Source organism: Sarcophilus harrisii, chromosome 1 (assembly GCF_902635505.1).
Source record: "Sarcophilus harrisii chromosome 1, mSarHar1.11, whole genome shotgun sequence".
Taxonomy (NCBI): Eukaryota; Metazoa; Chordata; class Mammalia; order Dasyuromorphia; family Dasyuridae; genus Sarcophilus; species Sarcophilus harrisii.
The window spans coordinates 452,517,578-452,542,418 of record NC_045426.1 but is presented as its reverse complement, the minus strand read 5'-3'; the positions used below and the strand labels follow the sequence as shown (position 1 = coordinate 452,542,418).

Sequence of the window (24,841 nt, the reverse complement as noted above, 5' to 3'; positions counted from 1 at the left end):
TCCCTTGATCCTTGCCTTTTTTCTCAAACAATTCCTATGTCAAACTAGATATTATCCTTGCCTCTTGTCCCTCTTGTTTTTCTTGATTCTTAATTTTTTGATCACTACTTTAACAGCACAATTATTGCCTGACAATTCAAGATTTTAAATAGGTTGACAATTTTCCTGACTGGAGCTTTTATCTTAATAGTCATTATAGATTTATGTCCACAGGACTGCATATATCCTGTCCCATTCCTTCCCATTCTAATTTCATTTAAATTCTAAATTTGAAATTAGAAAAAACACAATTTAAGGAAAGGTTGACAAATACTTCTAGGTAAAAAACCAATTTTTTTCTCCCTGTTCAATGACTCTCTCATCATTAACATAGAATAAAACACAAAGCAGGGAAAGTATGCTCTTCAAAGGGATATGACATTGGGATGAAAATCCAACCAGAATTCTAGTTGAAAAGGATTCCCTGTGAAACATGATACCCTACAGTTGCTTCACTATATGAATATTATTGTGCTGATAGATATAAATATGCCCCATGAAGAAATTATCATACCTTGTGATTGAAGAGAGGTCTAATTGGCTGATGCTGGTTGCCCAGTAGGTGCTTGAAAAATGCTTATTGATTAAATTTACTGTGTTGAAAAACTTGTACTTATGGGATAACCTATAGTAGTGAATAAAATGTTTTGCTATTTCTTTAAATATTATTATTAACTATCATTTCCTTTAAATATTGAGTTATGTTGGGGAAGCTGGATGCATTGAATTCTTTAAAAAGTATTCAGTTGTTGGCCAAAGAAATAACAATTAGTGGTTTTATTCTAAATCCATAGGGAATTATATATAATTTAAAGGGGAAATTTATGTATTTTTAGTAGTCTTACTTCAGTGCTTCATCTTGGCATATAAGGTGGCCCAGAGTCTTGGAGAGTATTTCATTAGAGTTTAAATTTCCTAAGCAGTAAAAGTTTGTAGTATAGGTCTGATTATAAATTGTTTGCATGCTCTTCAAGGATCACATAGTTTATTTTGGAGGGAGTATCAAAACACAGTTGATCACCAACAGATACAATTGCCATGACAGTTAACAGGGACTAGCTTCGAAGATATAGAAGACTGGTAAAATATTTCAGGGGAGAGAATACCCATGATGATCAAATCATTGATCCTTGAAGTATTGATGAATTATATATTTAAAGTACTAAGACATGAAGTAATTTGTTATAGTGAGGAGAATAAATGTGAAAGTTAGTGTGATTTTAATGCCTATTTCGAAATCAGGGATTCTTTGTTCCAGTAGGCTATAAAGCATTCAATTTGATGCAAATATAATTGTTTTTAGCCTTAAGTAGGCTTAATTCCCATTATTGTTATTTAAAAAGAATTTCCTTGAATCTATATAGACATACCCTGGCATTGTTCATCACCAGAATGGGAGCGAACTGAATATTTAGTCATCAGTTTCTTGATGCTGTGAATAATGCATTCTGGCATTTTCTAGCATTTCCCAGCCCATATATACAATACTTGGCAGTTTTCCATCTCATTAAAATGCAGAGTTATTGAAAGGATCCCTGTGTGTCTGCTGAGATTTATGATTACTTCAGTTTTAGAAAATCCCATCTCATTATGCAAAAGTGTGCTGAATTAAGAATAGAGAATTTGCGAAGTATAAAGCTCTGAAGCAATTAGTGGCTTATTCAAGGCTGCCCTTTAGATTTTCCTTGCCTTTACTAAAAGTCAGTGATGACCTTTGATAGTTTGTACTCATTGTAAAACTATTTTAATTCAAGATTTTATGTGATGCATTTTGTGAAATTAAATAATTTGACCGGGGAGGTCTATAGCTTCCTTTAATTATCAGAGCAAAAGTTGATGGTGTTATTGAGCCTTCTCATGGTAGAGAAGTGCAAGGAAATCAGTGCTTCTGTTATTATTCTATGACTATTTGTGACCTGGGCATGATTGTTGAACTAAATGAGAATCAAAATTACTAGAAGATTGTGAAAGAAACAGTTTTGCAATCATTGTTAGACTATGAGGTACTTGGAATGTCCATTTTTATATATTTGCCTCAAATTCTTCTGCAACTTTTTCATCAAGAAATTTAAATTTAAATAAAGGGGATAAAATCTAACCCCCATAAATGTTTAATTATCACTTCACCTTAAATTTTTTAAAATGCCACTACATTTTTTTTTTTTCTTTTCAAGACAATCTGTAAGACAATGAGTTTTATTTCTTATCCTGTCCTAGGGCAATTGACTGATCTTATGGAGTGCAAATCTAAATTGGATATTCATATGCTTATAATGGGAGCTAGGCTGTATTTTGGATGGAATGCCCAGCCTGGAGTCAGAAAGACTACTCTTCCTGAATTCAAATCTGGCTTCAAACATTTACTGGATATGTAACCCAGGGAAAGCCACTTAACCCTGTTTGCCTCAGTTTTCTCATCTGTAAAATAAGCTGAAGAAGGAAATGGCAAACCCCCAAAAGGGATCATGAAGAATTGGACATGGCTGATAAATAAACAAGAAACAACACATATAACAGGCAGTGGGTTGTTATCTTTCTTGAAAAATGAAAAAAAAATTCTTATATTGTATGATGCTTTTGAGGTGAACCTGGATTATAAATTTAGTTATTTTTAGGGTCACATTATTAATTAATTAGACATTCATGTGCTTGAGCAGATAAACTTATGCATACATACATAGATTTAGCTACAATAATGAACATATGTACCTATACACACATGATCATCTATACATTTATGCATGTATATACATATACATGCAAGTATATGTGTATGTGTATATATATTATCTATATACATGAATAAATAATCAATATTTATTAAATGTCTTCTATGTACCAGGCACTGTGCTAAACATATGTATGCATACATGCATGTAAGCATGTATGTGCCCACATGAATATAAATATATTTTATTTATATATAAATGTGTATATAAATATATTTTATTATATATGTATTTATGAGTATGTATGTGTTTGGATCACTATAAGTATGACAAGTAGATGCCATAGTGTATGATAGAATTCTATATTTAGAATAAGGAAGACCTAGATTCAGATCTTACTTCAGGTCATTACCAGCAGTGTGAGCCTGAATAACTCACTTAACCCCTCTAATTCATTCCCCTCATTTGTAAAATGGTCATAAGAGTAGCATCTTCCTCATAGAGTTGTTTTGAGAATCAAATGAGACAGCATGTATATCATCCTTTGTAAACCTTAAAATTAAACACACACACACTCACACACACTTTTTTTTTTTTTTTTTTTTTTTTTTGCAGATTCAGTTAATTTTTATTTATTACTTATTTTATGTGTTTTGGGGCTAGATAAACAGAGGACAATTTATAGAATGAGGAGGGTGATAGATAATCCCACTGAACCATATCAGGAGTATTATGGGGTATAATGTTTGTGAAAAATGTTTACAAACTCTTGTGTGTCCAGAATAGAATGACAAGAATGGGAAAGGAGAATAGAAATTATATTTAAAAATATATCCATTGAAAGAACTGGGGATGTTTAAATGAGAGAAGGAAAATCTTTGCACCTCAATTCAATCTCTACATTATTATATTTTTATATGCAAGTTAAACATTAATTTACCTTTGAAGAATCAAACTAGGAACAATAATTGAATGTCAAAGAGAAGCAGATATGAGAGAAAATACTCTAATATATAGAGAAGTTCCAAAGTGGTCTTATAAATGTTGCTAATCATCATCATCATCATCATCATCATCAGTGTTTTAGGAATTCAGAGATCACTGAAGTCTATAATAGTAAGAAATGGCTTCTTAGAAAACATGGAATTTTAGTGGTCTTTTAAATGGATAAATAAGGGAAAGAAGAGAAGGAGATATCTAGGATAGACTACAGTATAGTCAGTAGCATGGGTGTTGACATGAGACAATGATGAGACACACTGAAGCAGATGAAGGAAGCTTTTTGTGTGATAGTGGGGAGCAGGTGAGATAATTAGGATGCAACCATTGAGGTTGAGAAGGGGGACCCCAAAAGTCCCAGACTGGTGTGGCAAGGTATCTCAAAAGAATTTGCAGGTTTGAACCTATCTCCTAGTCAAGGGGCAAAGTTTTGATTGGTAGTGATATAAGCCATTACTAAGTGGACTGAATTGTAAGGGAATTCAGTAAAGAAACAAGCAAGGAGATAGACCAGCACAGCTTTGAATCATAGATATGTTAATTCTATGGCCCAAGGGCAAAGCTAGGAAGTAATCTCCAGATAAATTGAGGGTGGTCTCTGAAATTTGATGATCACTGACCAGTATCATCAGTCAGAAATGAACTGAGAAATAGTCTTATTCACTATTGTCTCAGGAGTTTGTTCTGTGGGAGTTTTCTGATGCTAGAGGCTATCTGGCTAAGGAGTGGTCAGAATCAGATGAATTGGGTATGCTCAGTTTCTTGAGGTAGATTCCAAAGCCAGAAGACTCAGGGCCACTGACCCATTAGAACAGAAGCCCCCCAACGTCAGGAAATCCCCAAATCACATTACATCAAAACTAGGTAGAAATTCTAAAGCTAAGGAGTTCAGATTGAATATAATAGCAAATAAAATTTTTGAATATAAGGTTAACAAGAGGAAAGTGGTTTTTAAGGAAGATTTGCTTAGCAGTAGTATTCAGGATGGTTTGAAGGGGAGAGAGATGAGGGTTAAAGAGTTGTGATTAAGAGACTGCCAAAGCTATTTCATTTGTGAGGAAATAATGCCTTGGACTATGGCAGTAAAATTGTGAGTAATTTGAAGAGCCCCTAAAGAAGTAGGTTGATATTTCCAGCACTCTGAATCTTCAATGTCTTCTGGTTCTGAAGTACCCAGGTGAGAGAAGTTTCTCACAGTCTCATTTGGAGTGCTTTTCCACTTTAGTTCCACCAGAGATCATCATAAGTGAACATGATTTTTCTACCCTCTTCCTTTAGCTATTTAGGGTAAGTTTTAAGATACTTGTATCTAGTTGGGTGTGTTCTTCCAAAACCAGATTTGAAAGAAAGATTGACCAGGGAATTGCGGTGATGGTGGTGCAGGGCCAGGGAAATCACTTAGTTGGAGCTTGTCTCTGAAGACGGAAGATGTGTTAAGGAGGAAAGAGGAATATAGGAAGGGAGGAAGAATAGAGAGTGAAGGAGAGAGGGAGGAAAAGCAGATTGATAGAGTCGGGAGGAGAAAAGGAACGGGGAGAGACAGAAGAAAGGAGAGAAAATAGGGGGAAAGGACAGTGTAGAAAAAGAGACAAATGCTAGGATAGCAATTATAGTCATTGCTTTATTTTTGATTTTGGTATATGAAAGGGAAAGTGAGACAAATGAAATGGCATGCAAATAGTGAATAAGGGGACAGTTAAATTCTATTCTAAAACTTTCACATTTTTCTACTCATTTAATGAATACCAAGGTCTGCAATTTATCGACTTTTCAGTCTTGTCTTTTGGGAGTAGGAAGCAAAAAAAAAGTCGTTACTTTCAGCTCCTCAAAATATTATAAATCTGTTTCAGTACTTTTAACATTGTAACATGTTCTAATTAAAGGAACATATAATGTTAACTTTGACATGCTTAATGAAGAATGTTTCAGATAGTTGTGGAATTAAAGTTTGGCAGTATGCTCTTTGGAATTATATATCCATGCTTGGAAATAATCTGATAAAAGCAATGGGGCAGATTAGGGAAGATAATAGATTTTATTCTTTGCTTCATTTAGTGAAGATATTTGCCCCTCCTTACCTTTCCAATCTGTTTTTTACTTATTCTCCTGCATATATTCTGCAAAACCAGTGACACTGACCTTCCTGATGTTGCTGTTTCATCACTTGATTCCATGAAATTTCATTGGCTGTCCTCCATGTCTGGAATACTCACTTTTCTTATTTATGACTCCTGGTTTCCCTGACTTCCTTTGGATTTCAGCCAAAGTTCTGCTTTATGAAAGAAACCCCTCCCAAACCCCTTAAATGGTAGTGTCTTCTCTCGGTGATTATCTTTAAATATCCTGTATCCTTATATTCTTGTTTTCCCTTAGTGCATGTTGTCTCCCCCATTACACTGAGACCTCATTAAGGTTAGGGACTTTTTTTTGCATTTTTTTTTTATTCCCAGGGTTTAGCCAAGTGGCTGGCACATATTAAATTTTAATCAATGCTTGTTGACTGTATTTGACATGATTTGACTTATGACTCTAACTGAATAAAATCTATCATTAGGGAAATATACAGAATAGTTTGCTTTTCACAATTTTATAGGAATAATTTCCCAGACTTTTTCATTTTCATCCATAGCAAGTGATCCTTTTGCCCAGGTAAATTTCTTGAAGGGAAGACAGAATGTCATTTATAAGCAGTTACTGATATTTTTTTTACTAAAGTTATGATTCTACAGTTTTTACAGTATAGAAAAGTACATATTACTCTTTAATGATGACTTCTTCCTGGTTGTATTCCTTTCTTGGTTAGGGTATGAAGCAAAAGTACATGCTATTAATAAGGAAACACTCTTATTATATCTATTGTCAGGTGAAATGAAATTGCACTGTTTGATCTTAAGTATGTTTCACTGCTATGTGGCTGCTTGACAAAAGTGAACCTGTGGAATCTGGAGAAAACAATTTAGCATCTAGCAGACTCTTAGAAAAAAATAGCTTTGGACCATGTCAACTGAGTGGCAAGAGTGCAAGATAATTTTGGGGAATAAGAATAGCTAGCTTTTAACTGAATACATATCCCACTGTTACAAATGTTTAGAGAATGTCATCATTTAGGGTACAGATCATTTTGTTATTCCCTTTTCTTCCATTATATTGTTTATTCTGAACTTTGCCCTAAGAGTTCTTTTTTATTTTATTTTATTTTAAATACATATTTCTTCATGAATCATGTCAGGAGAGAAAAATCAGAATAAATAAGAAAAAATGCAGGAGAGAAAACAAACAGAAAAAAGAAATGAACATAACAGGTGTTGTTTTACATTCACTCTCCACAGTTCTTTTTCTGAATGCAGATGGCATTTTCCGTCCAAAGTTTATTGAGATTACTTTGGATCAGTAAATCACTGAGAAGAACCAAGTCTTTTATAATTGATCATTACATATTTTTGCTTTTACTGTGTGCAATGTACTCCTGGTTCTGCTTGTTTCACTCAGCATCAGTGCATGTAAACCTTTCCAAGCTTTTCTAAAATCAGCTGGTTCATTATTTTTCATAGAACAATAATATTCTATTACCGCCATATACCACAGCTTATTCAGCTATTCCCCAATTGATGGGCATCTAATCATTTTCCAATTCTTTGCTACCACAAAAAGAGCTGCTACAAACATTTTTGCACGTGTGTTGTGATTTCCTTGGAATATAGACCCTGTTATGGCACTGTTCAATCAAAGGGTATGCACAGTTTTATAGCTCTCTGGGCATAATTCCAGGTTGATCTCCAGAATGGTTGGATCATTTCATAACTCTACCAATAATGCATTATTGTCCCAGTTTTCTCACATCACCCCAACATTTATCATTATTTTTTTCTGTCATTTTAGGCAATCTGAGAGGCGTGAGGTGGTACCTCAAAGTTGTTTTAATCTGCATTTAACTAATAATGATTTAGAGCATTTTTTCATATGACTATAGATGGCTTTAATTTTGTCATCTGAAAATTGTCTGTATTCTTATAAATTTGACATAGTTTTTTATATGTTTTAGAAATGAGACCTTAATCAGAAACACTAGTTGTAAATTTTTTCCCATCTTTGCATGTCTCTTTTAATCTTATTTCTGTTGGTTTTGTTTGTGCAAAACTTTTTTAATTCAATATAAAGTTGTCCATTTTGTATTTCATAACATTCAGGGCATCCAAGGAACTGTGTAAGAGTGTAGGATACAAAGCAGATGTCAACTTGCATAGGTCAAAATTGGTCATTTATCAATTGGGGAAAGACTTCTATTCTTATAAATTTGACATAATTCTTTATGTTTTAGAAATTAGACCTTTATCAGAAACACTGGCTGTAAAATTTCCCCCCAGCTTTGTATGTCTCTTTTAATCTTATTTCTGTTGGTTTTGTTTGTGCAAAAACTTTTAAATTTAATGTAATCAGAGTTATCCATTTTGCATTTCATAATGTTCTTTAGTTCTTCTTTGGTCATAAATTCTTCCCTTCAAAGATCCAATGGATAAATTATCCCTAGTTCTCCTAATTTGTTTATGGTATCATCTTTTATGCCCAAATCATGTATCCATTTGGACCTTATTTTGGTATGGGATGTGAAATGTAGATCTATGCTGAGTTTCTAACATTATTTTCCAGTTTTTCCAACAATTTTTGTCAAATAGTGAGTTCTTATTCTAGAAGCTGGAGTTTGGGGGTTTATCAAATATTAGGTTATTAGTCATCTTGTTATCATCTTGTTATTCTTTTATAAAATTCACAAATTCTAGATTTAGGGGTCAATTCAATGAATTTCATATATGTTAAATATGAAATAATTCTGTAAATTAAATATTTAAAATTAATTTGTTTCAGCTGACTTCCACAGTAGTGGACATATTGTTGTTAATGGTTGGAAGATACATAATACAGCAAAGAATAAATGGTTTGTGTGTATGGCTAAAACACCTGAAGAAAAGCATGAATGGCTAGAAGCTATTATGAAAGAAAGAGAAAAGCGAAAAGGTAGGTGATTAGGTACTGTATTTCATTTTGTGTCATTTTACTTATTAATTCTGGCCAAAAGAAATCTCTGCTTTCTCTCAAATTCTAGAGCAATTTCTTTGTTTTTTTCACATATACTTTCACACTCTTCTTAAAATCCATTTATTTGTGAACTTGGTTTACCAGATGCAAACTACGTTTATTGCAGAGACTCTCACATTCATTTTTATATCTCTCTTCTAGAGTAGGTGCTTAATCAATATTGACTTGAGTTCATCAAGTCGATTGGGTAATTATCAACCATCACATTTCACCAACAATCTTCACATAATTAAATATTAATTTTAAAGCTAGTAAATGCAGAATGGCTATTATTCTGGGGTTAAAATGCTGTGTGTGTGTGTGTGTGTGTGTGTGTGTGTGCGTGTGCGTGTGTTTATTTTCACTTTCAGCCCTTTTAAGTTGGGCATCTCATTTCCTCCCAAATTGAAAAAGAAATTGCTTAGATGACAAAACTATTTCATTTTACAGATGAAGAAACTGAGACTAAGACAGGTTAAATGACAAAAGTCTATCATCTAGTATATGATAGAGTTGGGACTTAAATCATGATTTTCTAAGCCCAAATCCAGACTTCTTTTTATTACATAATACTGCTTATGAAAAATCAAAGAAGAAAAGGTAATGATTCATATTGATTTGCAATTTTACAAAACTTCCCTAAAACTTTTGTGGCATTTTTTCTATGAGCATCCTATTATAGTATTCTTATGATACTGAAAATAGAAAACAGGAAAGAAAAAATATTATAGGTAACTTAATCAGTATGTTGGAAAGACTCCTATTTGTTTCTAATCTGTCTCTTGTACCATTATTTTTGGAGCCTATTCATAGTATCTGACAAATAACTTCATACTATTGATTCATAAAAGACAGGATTGAACAATATAACACAGCATAAAATATTCATTTTCTTATTTGATCCTCAGAAACACTTCTAAGAATTATAAATATTATTATTCCTATTATGCTCTTGAGGAAATTGAAGCTTAGAGAAATTAAATAACCCATACTTACACATCTAGGATGTGTTGGAGATGGGATGCAAAATAAGCCATCCTTAGTCCAACACTTTCTACTGTAAAATGTTGCCTGTCATGGCCCATTGTTCCCTGACCGTCATTCAGTAGATTAAGTACTAAATGACTGGATGAGTCAGTTTCTTGTGAATTGCAAAGTAAACTGTTTTAGGGGGATATTATTTGAGGACAGCAGGGTGCTGTGTAATGAGCAGTGTTTTATTAAAACTGTGTTAAACAATTATTTTCAACTTACTCCCCTGGAAGTTTGTGGCCTAAAATACTTCATCATTTAAGAATAAACACTTATTTTTATGGAGAAATGTATTATAGTTAATTAAGAGCTGGCCTTCTTCAGGGAGACATAGGTCCAAGATCTGTCTCTGACATATAGTGAAAATTTAATCTTGAATAGGCAATTGTAACCTCTCAGGGCCTCCAAGGAACTGTTAAAGAGTATAGGATACAAAGCAGGTGTCAACTTGCATAGGTCAAAGGAGTTTCCTCCCTGGGCATTCTCTATGAATTCTCAGTGGTCTGCTTTCTCCTCATTTCTATTTTAAATATCACAAGAATACTATAATTTTTTTCTATGAGAAAAGAGGCTCCTGAATTTTATATCATTACTCCTGAATCATATGAAATCTATCAAGTCAACCATTTTAGGAATATAAATTAAAAAACCAGGAATACCTATATATTTGCAGGAAAATATGTATTGTTATTTAGTAATTTTTTTTATCAGTTGTACTATGTTCCCTGATGAGCACAAAGAAGAGATGTCTAATGAATTGTTAGTTGAATTAAATCAATGAAAACATCTTTGTAGTTAAAAAAACTACATTATATCTTGCAACTTTTGATGGTCTTCTTAAAATGATACATTTATAATCAACAAAAGTAAGAATTAAAACCTTACTGATAACTGACTGATCTTAATTCAGTTCTACAATATTAAATTCAATAAACATTTATTAGATTTCTTATTATATGCTATGCAGTATTCTAGGGAATAAAAGTATAAAGGCAAAAATGAGACAGTTTTTATCCACATGGAACTCATGGTCTACTGGGGAGAAATGGCATTCACACAGATAAGTAAATAGTGAATATATAGAAAATCAATTTCAAGTAATTTTAGATGACATACTTGAGTACTTTGTCTTTGATCAGCTATGGATATTACATAAAATTATTATTCACTTAAAAAATCCTTCAACTGAATTTTTGATTGATTATTTTTAAAACTTAGATTAGATGTGCATTTATATTGTAAAATACAAATTTGAAATTGAGATAAAAAAGATCTTTTGCATAATTTACTATGATTTTTATTAAACATTAATGATAAAATCGAAGGATTCTGGATTTTATTCACATCTATTTATTTTTTCCTAATCCATAAAATGAAGTTGGTCTAGATAGTTTCTTAAGCTTTAAAATTCTCTGAGTTTATTTTCTTTGTTAAAAAGTATGTAATGTTATTTTGATAAATAAAGAATGAAAAAATAAATTTATGTCATAAAAATTTACTTGAGAGTTTGTTTCTTTTTCTTTTTTCCTTCCATTTATATTAGGCTTAAAACTGGGGATGGAACAAGATACTTGGGTTATGATTTCTGAACAGGGAGAGAAACTTTACAAAATGATGTGTCAACAAGGAAATCTTATCAAAGACAGAAAAAGAAAATTGACTACCTTCCCTAAATGTTTTCTTGGAAGGTAGGTTGATAACCTCTATTAAGGTATATGCTTCTTTTAAAAATACTTACTTTTAACAAATTAAAAAAAAAATTGAGCTCAAATTTTATTTCTCCCTTGTACCCTTCTCCCATCCATTGAGAAGATAAGCAATATGATAACAGTGATACATGTGAAGTCATCCACAACATATTTCTATGTTAGCCATGTTACAAAAACAAAACAAAACAAAACAATAAAAAACAAGAAATATAAAGAAAGTGAAAAAGGTATGTACTCAGGATTCTTCTCTATAGTTGGATAGTATTTTTTATTATGGATCTTTTGGAATTGTCTTAGATCATTATCTTAATCAGAGTAGCTAAGTCTTTCACAATTGGTCATCATCAAAATATTTGCTGTTAATGTGTACAGTGTTCTCCTGGTTTTGTAGATTTCACTTTGCATGAGTTAATTTATGTTTATTTTTTCAGGGTTTTTTTGAAACCCCCTTGCTCCATCATTTCTTAAATCACAATAGTATTCATGTACTACAACTCATTCAGCCATTCCACAACTGATGGGAATCCTCTTATTTTCCATTTTTTGCCACCACAAAAAAGAATTGTGATTTTGTGCATATTGGTCCCTTTAGCTTTTCTTCTCTTTGGGATCTGGATGCAGTATTGGTGTTGCTGGGTCAAATGGAAAGCAGAGTTTGGGGCGTAATTTTGAATGATTCTCCGGAATGTTTAGAACTGTTCACAACCCCACCAATGGTGCATTAGTACTCCAATTTTTCCATATCCCTTCTAGCATTTATCATTTTCCTTTTTTGTAATATTAGCCAAGTTGATAGATGTGAGGAGGTACTCTAAGTTATTTTAATTTGCATTTATCCTAACTAATAGTAATTTAGACCATTTTTCATATGACTATTGAAAGCTGATTTCTTTGTCTGAAAACAGCTTAAACTATTTATCAATTGGGAATTACCTCAGTTTCATTCATATATATATGTGTACAATGAAATATAAATATCAAGTTGTCAGCACATAGGATATTTAAGTATAAATATTTTATATTTATACTTAATACTTATATATATATGTATATATGTGATGTATGTATATATATCTACAAATGTTTGTTCACATATGTGAAAAGTGAGGTCTCCCTCATTTGCTCAGAGAATTTGCTACAAATTTTCCCCACTTCCTTGCTTTTCTTCTGATTTTAGCTGCATTGGTTTTGTTGATGAGATACTAGTTTATGCCTAGTTTCTGCCAAATTTTGCTTTCCAGTTTTTCTAGTAATTTTTGTCAAATGTGAGTTCTTGTCCCCAAAGATTGGGTCTTTAGATTTATCAATGATAGAATGCTATGGTCATTTACTATTGTGTCTTGAGCTGCTAATTGATTTCTTGGACCCACCACTCTATTTCTTAGGTACTACAGGAATGTTTTGATGATTACCACTTTGTAGTATAATTTGAAATTTTGTAAAGCTAGGCCACTTTACTTCTAAATTTTTTTTACTGATTCTTTAGATTTTCTTAATCTTTTGTTATTTCAGATGAATTTTATTATTATTTTTCTAATTCAATAAAATAATTATTTGATATGAATGAATAAGTAATTTAATTGAGGTAGAATTGTTATTTTATTATATTGATTTGGCCTATCCATGAATAATAAATATTTCTCCTATTTTTTAGATGTTTTTATTTATTTGAAAAGTTTTATAATTGTTTTTATATGTCTATGTGTTTGTCTTAATAGATAGATTTCCAAGTATTTTATGTATGCAGTTATTTTAAAATAAATTTTTCTGTCTATATGGTTCTGCTGTATTTTATTGATAATATGTAAAAATGTAAATGAATTATGTGGGATTATTTTATATCATGCAATTATGCTAAAATTGTTAATTTTTCCAATTTGATTTTTAGTTGATTCCTTTGTGTTCTTTAAATATATCATCATTTCATTTGCAAAGAATGATAGTTTTATTTCCTAACTTTTTTATTTCTTCAATTTATTTTAATTACTATAGCTATTTTGAACAATAGTGGTGATAATAGACATCTATGATTCACCTTATCCCCCATTACAGATGATTATTGCTCTTGTTTTTAGATAGACTCTATCTTTTAAAGAAGAGGCTTCATTGATTTCCATTTTCTAGTGTTTTTAATATGAATAGGTATTGTGTTTGTCAAAAGCTTTTTTTGCATCTATTGATATAATCATATGTGGGATTTTTTTTTTTTTTTGTTATGGATGTGGTCAATTATTCTGAGATGTGTCGCTCATATTGAATCAGTTTTGCATTTTTGATATAAATCCCACCTGGTCATAGTTTATGATCTTGAAGACATATTACCATAATCTCCCTGTTTCAGTATGTATTAGTGAAATTGTTCTATAGCTTTTATTCTCTGTTTTTGTGTTCCTTGTTTAAGGTATCAAAACCCTGTTTTTTTTTTTTGTTTTTGTTTTTGTTTTTTAAAGGAATTTGGCAGGGCTCCTTCTTTTTCTCTTTTTTTCAAGTAGTTCATATTGTATTGGGATTAATTATTCTTTAAATATTTAGTAGAATTCACTTATCAATCCATCTAGTCCTAGGGACTGTTTTTTAAGAAATCAGTGATACTTCAATCAATTTCTTTTTCTAAAATAGGGTTATTTAGATTTTCTATTTCCTCTTCTCTTAATTTGGGTTATTTATATTTTTTGCAAATAATTATCACATTTAGATTGTCAGGTTTATTTGCAAATACTTGGGCAAAATAAAACCTAATGATAGCTTTAATTTTATCTTCTTTGGTGGCAAATTCACTCTTTTCATTTCTAATATTGTTCATTTGGTTTTCTTATTTTAAAAGGTAAGGTAAATGGATAGAGATCAGTTTAGTTCTGTAGTCACACTTTCTGGGGAGGTTGTCCAGTCTGAAATCCAAGTAAGGTCAACCCCCTGAGAGCCACTCTTTTTAGAAGTCTTAAGCGATCTTACTTTGCCATCCCCTGTCAGAAATTCCAGTCATGTCCCTGAGGCTAAATTATTCCTATAAAATCTACTTATGGACCATCCTATGGCTGCTGCCTTCCTTTGGGTCAGTCTACCTTGTGGTGTCTTTCTTCTTCCACTTCCCCATTCCTTCTTGCCATGTGGTATCTCTCTTAACTCCATTATGCTTTTCAACCTCATTTCTCCTACTTACAGCTAACTAACTCTTTTAGGGTACTAAATCCCTTTCAGGATTTTAGCCTGCCAGACAAGGGCATGCCCCAACCTCCTGGTGTTCTCTCTTTCTATTGGGTAATTGTGAGTTCCACTGAGGAACTTGTTTTTTTAATATGCTTGGGATTTTTATTTTGGGGTCTCTTCTAGGAGGTGCTCAGTGAATTTTTTCAATGGTCATTTTACCTTCTAATTCCATGATATCCGGGCAGTTCTCTTTGATGATATCCTGAAAGATAGTGTGTAAGAAGATAATGTCTAGGCTCTTTTTTTCATCATGTATTTCAGGGAGTCCAATAATCCTTACATTGTCTCTCCTAGATCAATTTTCCAGGTTGGTTTTTTCCCAATTAGATATTTTACTTTTTTTTCCATTTTTTTCATTTTTTAAAATTTTGCTTCACTGATTCTTCTTGTCTCATTGAGTCATTCAATTCCATTTGTTCAGTTCAGAATTTTAGTGAATTGTTTTCTTCATTTACTTTTTTAAACTTCTTTTTGTATTTGTCCAATTGAATTTTTAAATGAGTTCTTTTGTTCCATGGAATTTTTTTCCATTTCACAAATTCTGTTTTTTAAGGAATTATTTTCTTTTTATATTTCACAAATTCTCTTTTTCTGGGAGTTGCTTTTTTCCCCCATTTTTATCAAATCTATCTTTTAATGAGTTATATGCCTTTCCCCAACTCTCTTGCAAAGTTTTCATTTCCTTTCCCCATTTTTTTTTTCTAGCTCTCTCTTAAACGCCTTTTTAATTTCTTCTAGAAGAGCCTTGTGTGATGGGGAGTAGGTTATATCACCTTTTGGGGCTTCATCTGGAGACAATCCACCTTTATTCTTCTCAGGGTTTGAAATCTTTTCTTCTCTTTCACTATAAAAGTTGTCTATCAGCAGAGTCTTCTTTACTTTTTTACTTATTTTTTTTTTAAAGGTAAGGTCTGCTTTTAGGGTAGGGGAAGTTTTCTAAGCTTCCTCCACAAGCAGTGGCTTTTTCTATAAGCAGCCATGCCTGTGCTGGGTCAGTGCTAATTCACTCTGGGTGCTGGGTGGGTGTAACCAGGTCCCATGAGATTCTGGCATTTTGGGGTTCACTATTGATCTTTTGTGTTTGTGTTGGATGTTTTATAACTTCTCTGCTGATCTACTGGCTTGCAGCCAGGGCAGAGTGGCCAACACTGCTGTAGATTTCCTGTAGATTTTCCTCCATGCAGAGTCCCCACCACTGGGCAGAGTCCACACTGGCTGCAGAGTCTGTACTGCCCCAGACTCTGCACTGGCTTTTGTGCTCAGCAGCTTGCACTTGGCTTTCTCCTTCCCATTTCTGATTGAAACAGACCTTTTCAGGCAATCTTCAGAATTCTCTTCTGCTGATGATTTGTTGCACCCTCCAGTATTTATGGGTTCTGCCCATCCAGAGCTAATTCAGAGACTTGGATTTGCTAAGTCTAAAGATTGTAAGAGAAGGTCAGAAAGAAATGTGTGTTTCTCTCTGTCATCTTGGCTCCACCCCCAGAAGTCTGTAAATTGAATCTTAATGTAGTAAAACGACACATATAATATTCCTAACACATTTTTTAGTGAGGCAATTGGGATTAAGTGACTTGTCTAGGGTCACACAGCTAGGAAGTATTAAGTGTGTCAGTTTGGATTTGATTCCTGACTCCAAGGCTGGTGTTGTATCAAACAAACACAGTGCCATCTAGATGTCTTTGATATCCCTGATACTTAATGTTACTTTTGAATCAAAAATTATCTTATAAATTCTTTATTGTGTATTCTTTATTTTTATTATCACAGATTTTTGTCTCTCATCTAGGTGGAGTTCATTGTAGTGTATAACATAAGAACGGGGTACACGATATTTGCCTATTTTTGAATTATAATAAATTGCTCTCCACTTTTTAGTTTTTTTCTATTTACTTATGATCTTGAATTCAATAAAAATTGTTAAACATTAATTTGTGATATATCAGCATAGACCTGATAATGTAAAATAGACTTAGATTTAAAAGGACATTTAGCAGCAATAAACAGATTTGATAAAAGAATATTTTGAAGCATTCATCTAAATTATGAAGATTGCCTTTTAAGTGCTTGTGAATGCACAATAAAATAGGAGAATAAACCTACCTATTGAATGTTTTTTTTTTTGTTTGTTTGTTTCCTCATTGCTTTTCCATCATAGTGAATTTGTATCCTGGTTGTTGGAGATTGGTGAGATTCATAAACCTGAAGAAGGAGTTCATTTGGGACAAGCACTATTAGAAAATGGAATTATTCACCATGGTAAATATATTTTAAAATGATATTTTGTTGAAGTTTTTCATTAAGGTGTACTTCCAAGGTTATCTCTATTATGTGTAGTTAATCTCAATTCTTTTGTATTTGTGTTTATAATGTATGTAAATATTTATGGTAATCTCATATTTTATGGTTTTAAAATATTTAAATAATTTAAGAAGAGATAAGCAAGGTAATGTGTACAATGAAATATAAATATCAAGTTGTCAGCACATAGGATATTTAAGTATAAATATGTTAGAATAACTTGATTTTCAAATTTTTATTTCCTCTTTCTATTTAAAGAAATATCTAGAAAAATTCGAAATCATATTAACCAGATTGAGTTATTTCTTTATTCCATTCTCCAGGTAATTCTTTTATTTTTAAAAATCTTCTTACATGTTATTTTACTCATGAGATTTTAAGAAGTTTTTTGTAGTAAAATGGAATCCAGAATAAGTAAAAACATTGACCTGATTACAGTAATATTATTTTTTCTGTTCAATAGATTTTGAATTTTCTCCAATAGGTCATTAATACCATACCAAAAAAGTATTGGCAAGTGTCCCTGCCTGTAATTATGTTCTGTTACTATCTCTAGTCTGATCTATGAGTTTTGGTATTTATTTCTTCTTGCTAAGTATAAAATCACCAGCTGTCAGGCCTTTCATTCCAGACCATTATAAAATTTGCATACTTCTACTGCAAAATGGAACGATTGACTCCAAAAATGAGTAATATTTTGTATGTTATAATCAGGTTTTCCTTAGAACATGGAAACAAAATCAATCTTATAGATTGAAGGGATTTCTGCAAATCTATCTTGAATTGGACTTTGTGAAACTCATGATTAATTGAAATCTGTTCAAAATTTAATGATTTAGAAATCATTGTAGGAAAACAACTAGATTATAAAAGCTATTTTTTTTTTTTAAATTGAGGACTAGCAGGGAAGAATTTGGAACAATGGGTAGAGATTTCATCAAGGCATATGTAGGCTTTATATAAGGAAATACTATTCCAAATTAATATTATGCCAAAAAGGAATATGTGAGACCAGGAAGTAACAGGTTCTTTCTTAGTAGAATTTTTCAAGCAATTCCTGGTCAACTTCTTGTCAATTATACTATAGCAGAATTTCTTATTTAGATATAATGTAGCTACTTAATCTTGGAGGTCACAGTTTTGAAATTCTTTGAAATTCTTTCTATAATTATTGAATATTTTATTTGCATGATAAAGGTAAAATAATATTTAACAGTAAGCAAATTATGGATTGGTTAGAGTAAAGAATGTTTGTTGAAAGTGAGTTTCTGGTTTCATGTCAAAGATAGATTTTTAAGTTCTCCTTCTCCACCAAACATCAACTTGGCACTCAGATTTCACAATCCCTTTAGTTAAATCTTGTTGACCTTTCATTTCAGTCTTTACATTTCAATCTTATTTTAATGAAAGCCTTGATTTCTTACTTGTAGGCTCTTAGACACCCCTTGAAAAACAGCTCCTCCTTTTCTATGAACAAATTTATTGTGGGTCATCAAACATGAAGGCAGTTTCCTTGCATTTTTTTTTCTTCAGCACCAATATTTTGTATCATTACATTCTTTCTCTACTTCTGTTCGAATCATTAAATCATTAAACAAGCAGAAATGATACTGTACCAAGTATAGGGGATTCAAAGATGAAAGTGAGTCAGTTTTTCTCCTTCAAGGAACTTTTATTTTAAAAAATTTGTATTGATATTGTTTGTTTTTACATTGCCTAAAATTTCTCAAATCTTTTTCTCCTCTCCCAGAGAGCCATTCCATAAAAAATATTTTTAAAAAAAGAAATAAAAGAAGAAAGGGAAAAAGTCATCCAAAACAATTAATGCATTGGAAAAAAATCTGACAATATATAAAATATTCCATATCTATGGGTCTCCTCATCTATACAATGGAAAGGGAGTGAGTGACTTTTAGGGGCCAAGCTTGCTTTTCATGATTTTCCAACATTTGTTTTTAATTATTTTGTGGTGGCTCTATGTTTACATTGTTGTAGTTGCACATATTATTTTCTTGGCTCTGCTTATCTTACTGTGTATTAATTCATATAAGATTTTCAATAACCTGCGTCCTTGTAATATTTGATATTTCTTGCAGGACATACCACTTGTTTGGCTACTCCTTAGGGATATGCATTCTTCCCCTCCTCAGTTCTTTGTTACCACAAAAAGTGTTGCTATAAGTATTTTGATGTATAAAGGACCTTTAAAAAATCATTGATGAGCTCTCTTCTAAAGAAGATGAAAAAAACATTCCTTGTTAGAATCAATGTTTTCATCTTAGCTTTTAATTCCATTTCCTCCTTCTCTGCAATTTTACCAATATTTTATCTTTCATCTTCAATGTATTCTGCCTGTCCTGTCTATAGTTTTAGACCTTCTTAGTCTAAAAAAATCTTTTCTTTAGAGTGCTATATACTTATTGAAAGGTGGTTTGTACTTTTCTGATCCATGTATTATAGCCATAAAGAACATCAATTAATTTCCTCTCTTCCCTAACTCCTTTCAAAATGACATGTTCTATAACTTTAGACTAATGAGAAGAACACAGTTATTTAGGAGAAACATAAAGAAGAGTATTAAGATTCAAAGTAGGGGGTAAGGATCTGTCTGAGTTGATCTTTGGGATGATGGTGATTTTTTTTTTTTACACAGGGAATTTGCTGGGTAAACTGTTATAACTTCATGAATGGTGAAAGGTTTTGAAATAGAGTTCATGGCCCAAGTATTCCAATTCCAATAGGATTCTGAAAATATAAAATATTCTATACTATCTAGGATGCAGTTAGAAATAATATTATTACTTTCCAAATACATAGTTTGTGAATGAATTGTGATTAATAATATTTAAAATAACCATTTAAGTTAATTATCAGATTGATGAACACGTTTGGATTGGGATTAAAAATTTCCCCAATAATTGGTAGAGATCTCAATACTATGTTTCTAATTAATATATGTCTTTCCATCAAAGAGAGATCTAGGCATATGCATGATTGCATATGTGTTTATGTCCATGTGTATGTTTATTAGATCTAATAAACCAAGACATTCTATTGGTAAAATAAAAAGACTGACTATAATATTCTCGTTCTGCTAGAGAACATCAGAAATCAGGATCAATGGTAATCCATTGCCTTTATTTTATATCTAATTATTCACTAATCTGTCCTTTGTAATGGGATTTCTGTCCCAACAACAGGACTGAAACTTTTTCATGACTGAAAAGTTCTCTTAAAGTTTACCAGTGACTTGCTAGTTCACAAATCAACAATTTTATTTTTTTTCCATTTCAGCTTTTCTGCAGCTTCTGATCACCTCACCCTTTCTTAAAGTTCTTTCTCTCTTTTCAATTCACATTTTGAATTATCTTTATTCTCATATTGATGCTCTTTTATTTCCTTGTTTTCCTCCATTGACTTCTCTTCTTTCCTTTCCTTCAACATGGGCACTGTCCATGGTTCTGTCTTCAATCTTATCCCCTTCTTCCCACCCCACCTCCCATCTCTGCATATATTCTCCCTCTGAAATTTGTATGACTTAAGTGATCACTGAATAGATCACTATTAATAGATTTCCCAAATTTATGTGTCCAATCTGAATTCCATTCTAAAGTCTAATTTTATATTTCCAACAGTGAATTACTTAATCTGATTATTCTGAAATTCAATGTTTCTAAAGCAAAATTCATTATTTTATTCCCCAAATGAGTTCTACCTACTTAATTCCTTTTTTTTTTCTAATAGAATCAGCATCTTGGTAGTTATCCCAGGCTGAAAAAGCTGGACTCAAGCTTTATAACTCTTTCCTCTTAACTACTATATACACATGTGAAGTCATATTGATGCTATTTCTTACATCTGTTCTTATATTTCTATTTCTATGTTATCAGAATAATTTAAATTCTCATAATCTTTCACTGGGACCATTTAAATAGCATTCAAGTAAATTACAAGTAACTCAAGTCTCTACTTTCTTTAATCCTTTCTATATAACATTGAATTCTTTGCTCATAGTTTTAATTTTTCTTCATATCCTACAAAATTAAGTCCCTACTGCATGTGGGATTCAATACATTCAAATTGTAACTGAACTTACTTAGTTATATACTACTGCTACCATACAACCTGATATCCTCAGCCTGATTCAATTAAATTCAATTAAACAAATGCATATTAAGGGATCACCTTCTACAAGATACTATTGATTTTTTCCCTTTACAATCATATAATATTTTATTTTTATGGTTCTTAATGTATCATACTTTAAACTATTTGTGGATCTATGTTTTCTTCTTCCTTATCCCTTCCACACTAGATTTAAAGTTATTTGAATGAAGGAACTATATCCTACTCATCTTTTTATCCTCCATATTGACTTATGATACTAAGTAAATATTTGTTGATATTGATTGAAGTGAATTATATTGAAATATGAACACAATGCATTTTCCCAAAATTAGCTGCAATGATAATTTAAAATTGCTTTTGGGGAGTTGAAACTTTTAAGTAATGACTATAATTGTCATAATAGGAGTTAATTTGTGCTGTAATACTTAGTGTTACTAAATTTTTTTTTCTTTCATAGTTTAATTTCACTATGGTGTACTATCCTTTTATGGGAATCACCACTCAGAATTTCAGATTGAATGCTGAAGATTGTCAGATGAAATTTATGTTGGAAAAAAATTTTTTTTGCCCATAGAAAGGTTTTTTTTGCTGAAGAATTACCTTCAGATATTTAAATTTTCTCACAAAATCCACTAATTCCCATACAGAGTTAAAAAAGACATTATATGGTTTCACAATAAAAGAATAATTACATTAGCATATAGAAACATAAGCCAGACATGCTACTTTCATTAGTATGTGGTCCCAGCTGTGTTTTAGTGAAAATAGAATTCTTAAAATAAAGTTGAATGAATCATCTGTTTTAGAGAGAGTGAGCAAGAAAAGTTGGCTATTATTGTTATAATTCACATTGCAAATATTGCTGAGAACTTCACCAGAAGCAAGACTTAGTACAGTGGACATTGTTTCCTTGAGCTCATATGCTCTTTCTGTGGTATTTAGAAAGAGTTGGTTTCTTTCTTCTTACTTTGTTCAACATGTTCTGAGCACAAATGCTTCAACTCATTACATGGGAACCCAGAAACTTAGTGATAGGGTTGCATTGTTGAGTTAGTGGCAGTACTGAGAAAATGAAAACATTTTTCACATCAGAATGACATGAGAATCTCCCAATTAATTAACTAGGTACTTTGCTACTATATTATGTATGGCAGCAAAATAGAAAGGAGGTGAGTAAAGGTGAAAATGATTCTGTATTCAGACTTTTGTACTGGGTAAAGATTGCCAAGTACTGCTTAAGCCAAGGGGAAAACATGGAAGGTCTTCTTGGAACTTATGGCCTACTCCTCAGAAGAGACTCAAAGTAACTACATGGTTGTACAGAGGGCCAGTTACTTGATCTCAAAATATCTTGGCATTTTGACAGAGTTTTATGGTAGCATTTTAAATACCTTATGAAAATAGGAAAAATAGTTGGAAAAAATAAAATAACTGACCTTGAAAAATGGCATGGAAACTCAAAAAATTTCTTTGGATTTTTTTCTCTTTTATATTTTTCTGCCTTCTGGAATCCTTTTATTTTTGTCCATGGAGGAAGTGCCAGAAGTCCATGGGAGTCTACCAGTTAAACATTCCTCTCTCATTTATATGCATTTGAGTAATGAAAATTACTTGGGGGAAATAGATAAATCTTTAGAAATTTATTTGTATTAAACCCATCTTTGGAGTTTGATCCACCTCAGCCAAGTGTACCCATATGGAACTCATGTTCCTTAGTGGTTCAGATAACTTTCTTTCTTTCTGACATTTCAGGCAAGTAACCAAAGACCCTATCTTCCATTTAGGCAAGAACTAGAGCTCATTGAATTAAATGATTGATTGTGTAAGTGTTACCCCCCCCCCAATTATTTAAATATAAGTCATTTTAGTTTTAATTTAAAGTATTATTTTTCTTTTAAGACCAGTAATCACTTTATGAGATAGGTTATAATGGAATTATGCAGCCTAGAGAAGAGAAAGCTGGGTGGCAGTTTAGTAGTTTTCTGCAATTATGCACATGAAGATAGATATATTGAAGTTAGAGATCAACTGTCTGTAGTTTTTTATTGAAGGCAGGCCAAGAAAATGGATTTATGCTAAAATATGAGGTGTTTAGCCTAGAGATTAAAAAAAAATCATAGTTAGAACTGTTAAGTTTTGGAATGTATGAAACAAGAATATTTTGTAGTATTATTCAGGTTTTAAAGTAAGCTAGAGGTTTGTTGGAAGTTGTGACTAAATGACTGAGTTGAGTGGGTGCACCCTGATAGGTGAATGAACATTTAAATTCTTCTTTGGATGTAAGAAGCAGCTAGTCATTTATTGAGTTCTAAACATATTTTTAAAAATCAATGGATTTTATCATTTTATGTATTAGAATAATTTTAGAAAGCATCTGCTACTAATTTATAAAGTGATTTCAAATCAACCTTAAATTTAAAAATTCATGAAACTGATAACCAATTATTTTTCTTATTCTTATTATTTAGCTTAAAGTTGAAATGTGTTTTATTAAATTAGAAGTTTTGAACTTATGGATATACTTTATAATTAAATTCATATGGGGTTTAAGGTCTAAGTCTTTTTTAAAAGTGTAAGGCTTTTATTACCAATTCAGAATATTAATGCATTTGTTGTTGTTGTTCTCAGTTACTGATAAACATCAATTCAAACCAGAACAGATGCTATATAGATTTCGCTATGATGATGGGACATTTTATCCAAGAAATGAAATGCAAGATGTGATTTCCAAGGTAATAAACTCTCCCAATCATCTTGCGTTAATCATGGATTTGCCTGTTGTGATCTTTACCAGAGCATATAGCTTTTTGAGAGCCTGAAAAATCTGAGAAATTCTTCTAATATGACAAATTCCTAAATGGCATATAAGAATAAACATTTTTCATTCTTCTAATTTTTGGAATGCAATATGTATACATATCTACATACAAATTAAGATATAGATAGGTACAAATCAGCAATAGTACAAAGACTTTGGAACACTATAAATGCCAGTGATTCCCTTCAGAAATTTTTTATTCAGAATATAGATGTGCATGTTTAAAATGAGATTAACAATCAGTGCTTTATTGACTATGTTTAAAGCTATGAATTCATTTAGCATAGTTAATTTTTCTATTTCCATAAAACATTTCTATTTTAGGAAAATGTTTGAAATCTTTTGTCATATACAAATATATTCATAATACAATTTAAATTTTTCTAATTTTATTTTGAAATTTAAGTAATATTCTTTAATTATTACTTCCAATTGTTTGAAGTTTGTGCCACTATTTAAATAATAAGATAATTTGTTATTGTTATATTCTTGGAGTGCTCTTACTAGACCTGAAATATCTTTATTTTATGCAGGGTGTAAGATTATATTGCCGCCTTCACAGTCTGTTTACTCCAGTGATAAGGTGAGACCAAATTACTAAATTCTCGGAAATATTTATATTGTGTATTCTAAAAACATTATTCATTTAGAAATTTTCATTTTTAAATGGTAAAGGATTACAAGTAAAAGAGTTTAGAATAAATATCTGTTCTAATATAGTTAACTTTTAACTGCTCTAGGGCTGATTTAATTTCTATATAATGTTTAGATTCTTTTCTTTTTTTCAAGTTATGACAAGTCAACAAGTTATGATAATTAAGTTCCTACTATGTGTCAGGTAGTGTTTTAAGTGTTAGGAATGCACA

General features: G+C 31.5%; 1 protein-coding gene across 1 annotated transcript in view; it reads left to right on the top strand.

Moving 5' to 3' along the window:
* PREX2 (phosphatidylinositol-3,4,5-trisphosphate dependent Rac exchange factor 2) overlaps positions 1 to 24,841 on the top strand; it is a 411,213-nt gene that overhangs the window by 161,622 nt on the left and 224,750 nt on the right. Inside the window, 5 exon segments of the mRNA XM_031946290.1 lie at positions 8,571 to 8,720; positions 11,356 to 11,500; positions 16,887 to 16,987; positions 23,786 to 23,889; positions 24,509 to 24,558. Coding sequence (XP_031802150.1) covers positions 8,571 to 8,720; positions 11,356 to 11,500; positions 16,887 to 16,987; positions 23,786 to 23,889; positions 24,509 to 24,558 — 550 coding nt within the window.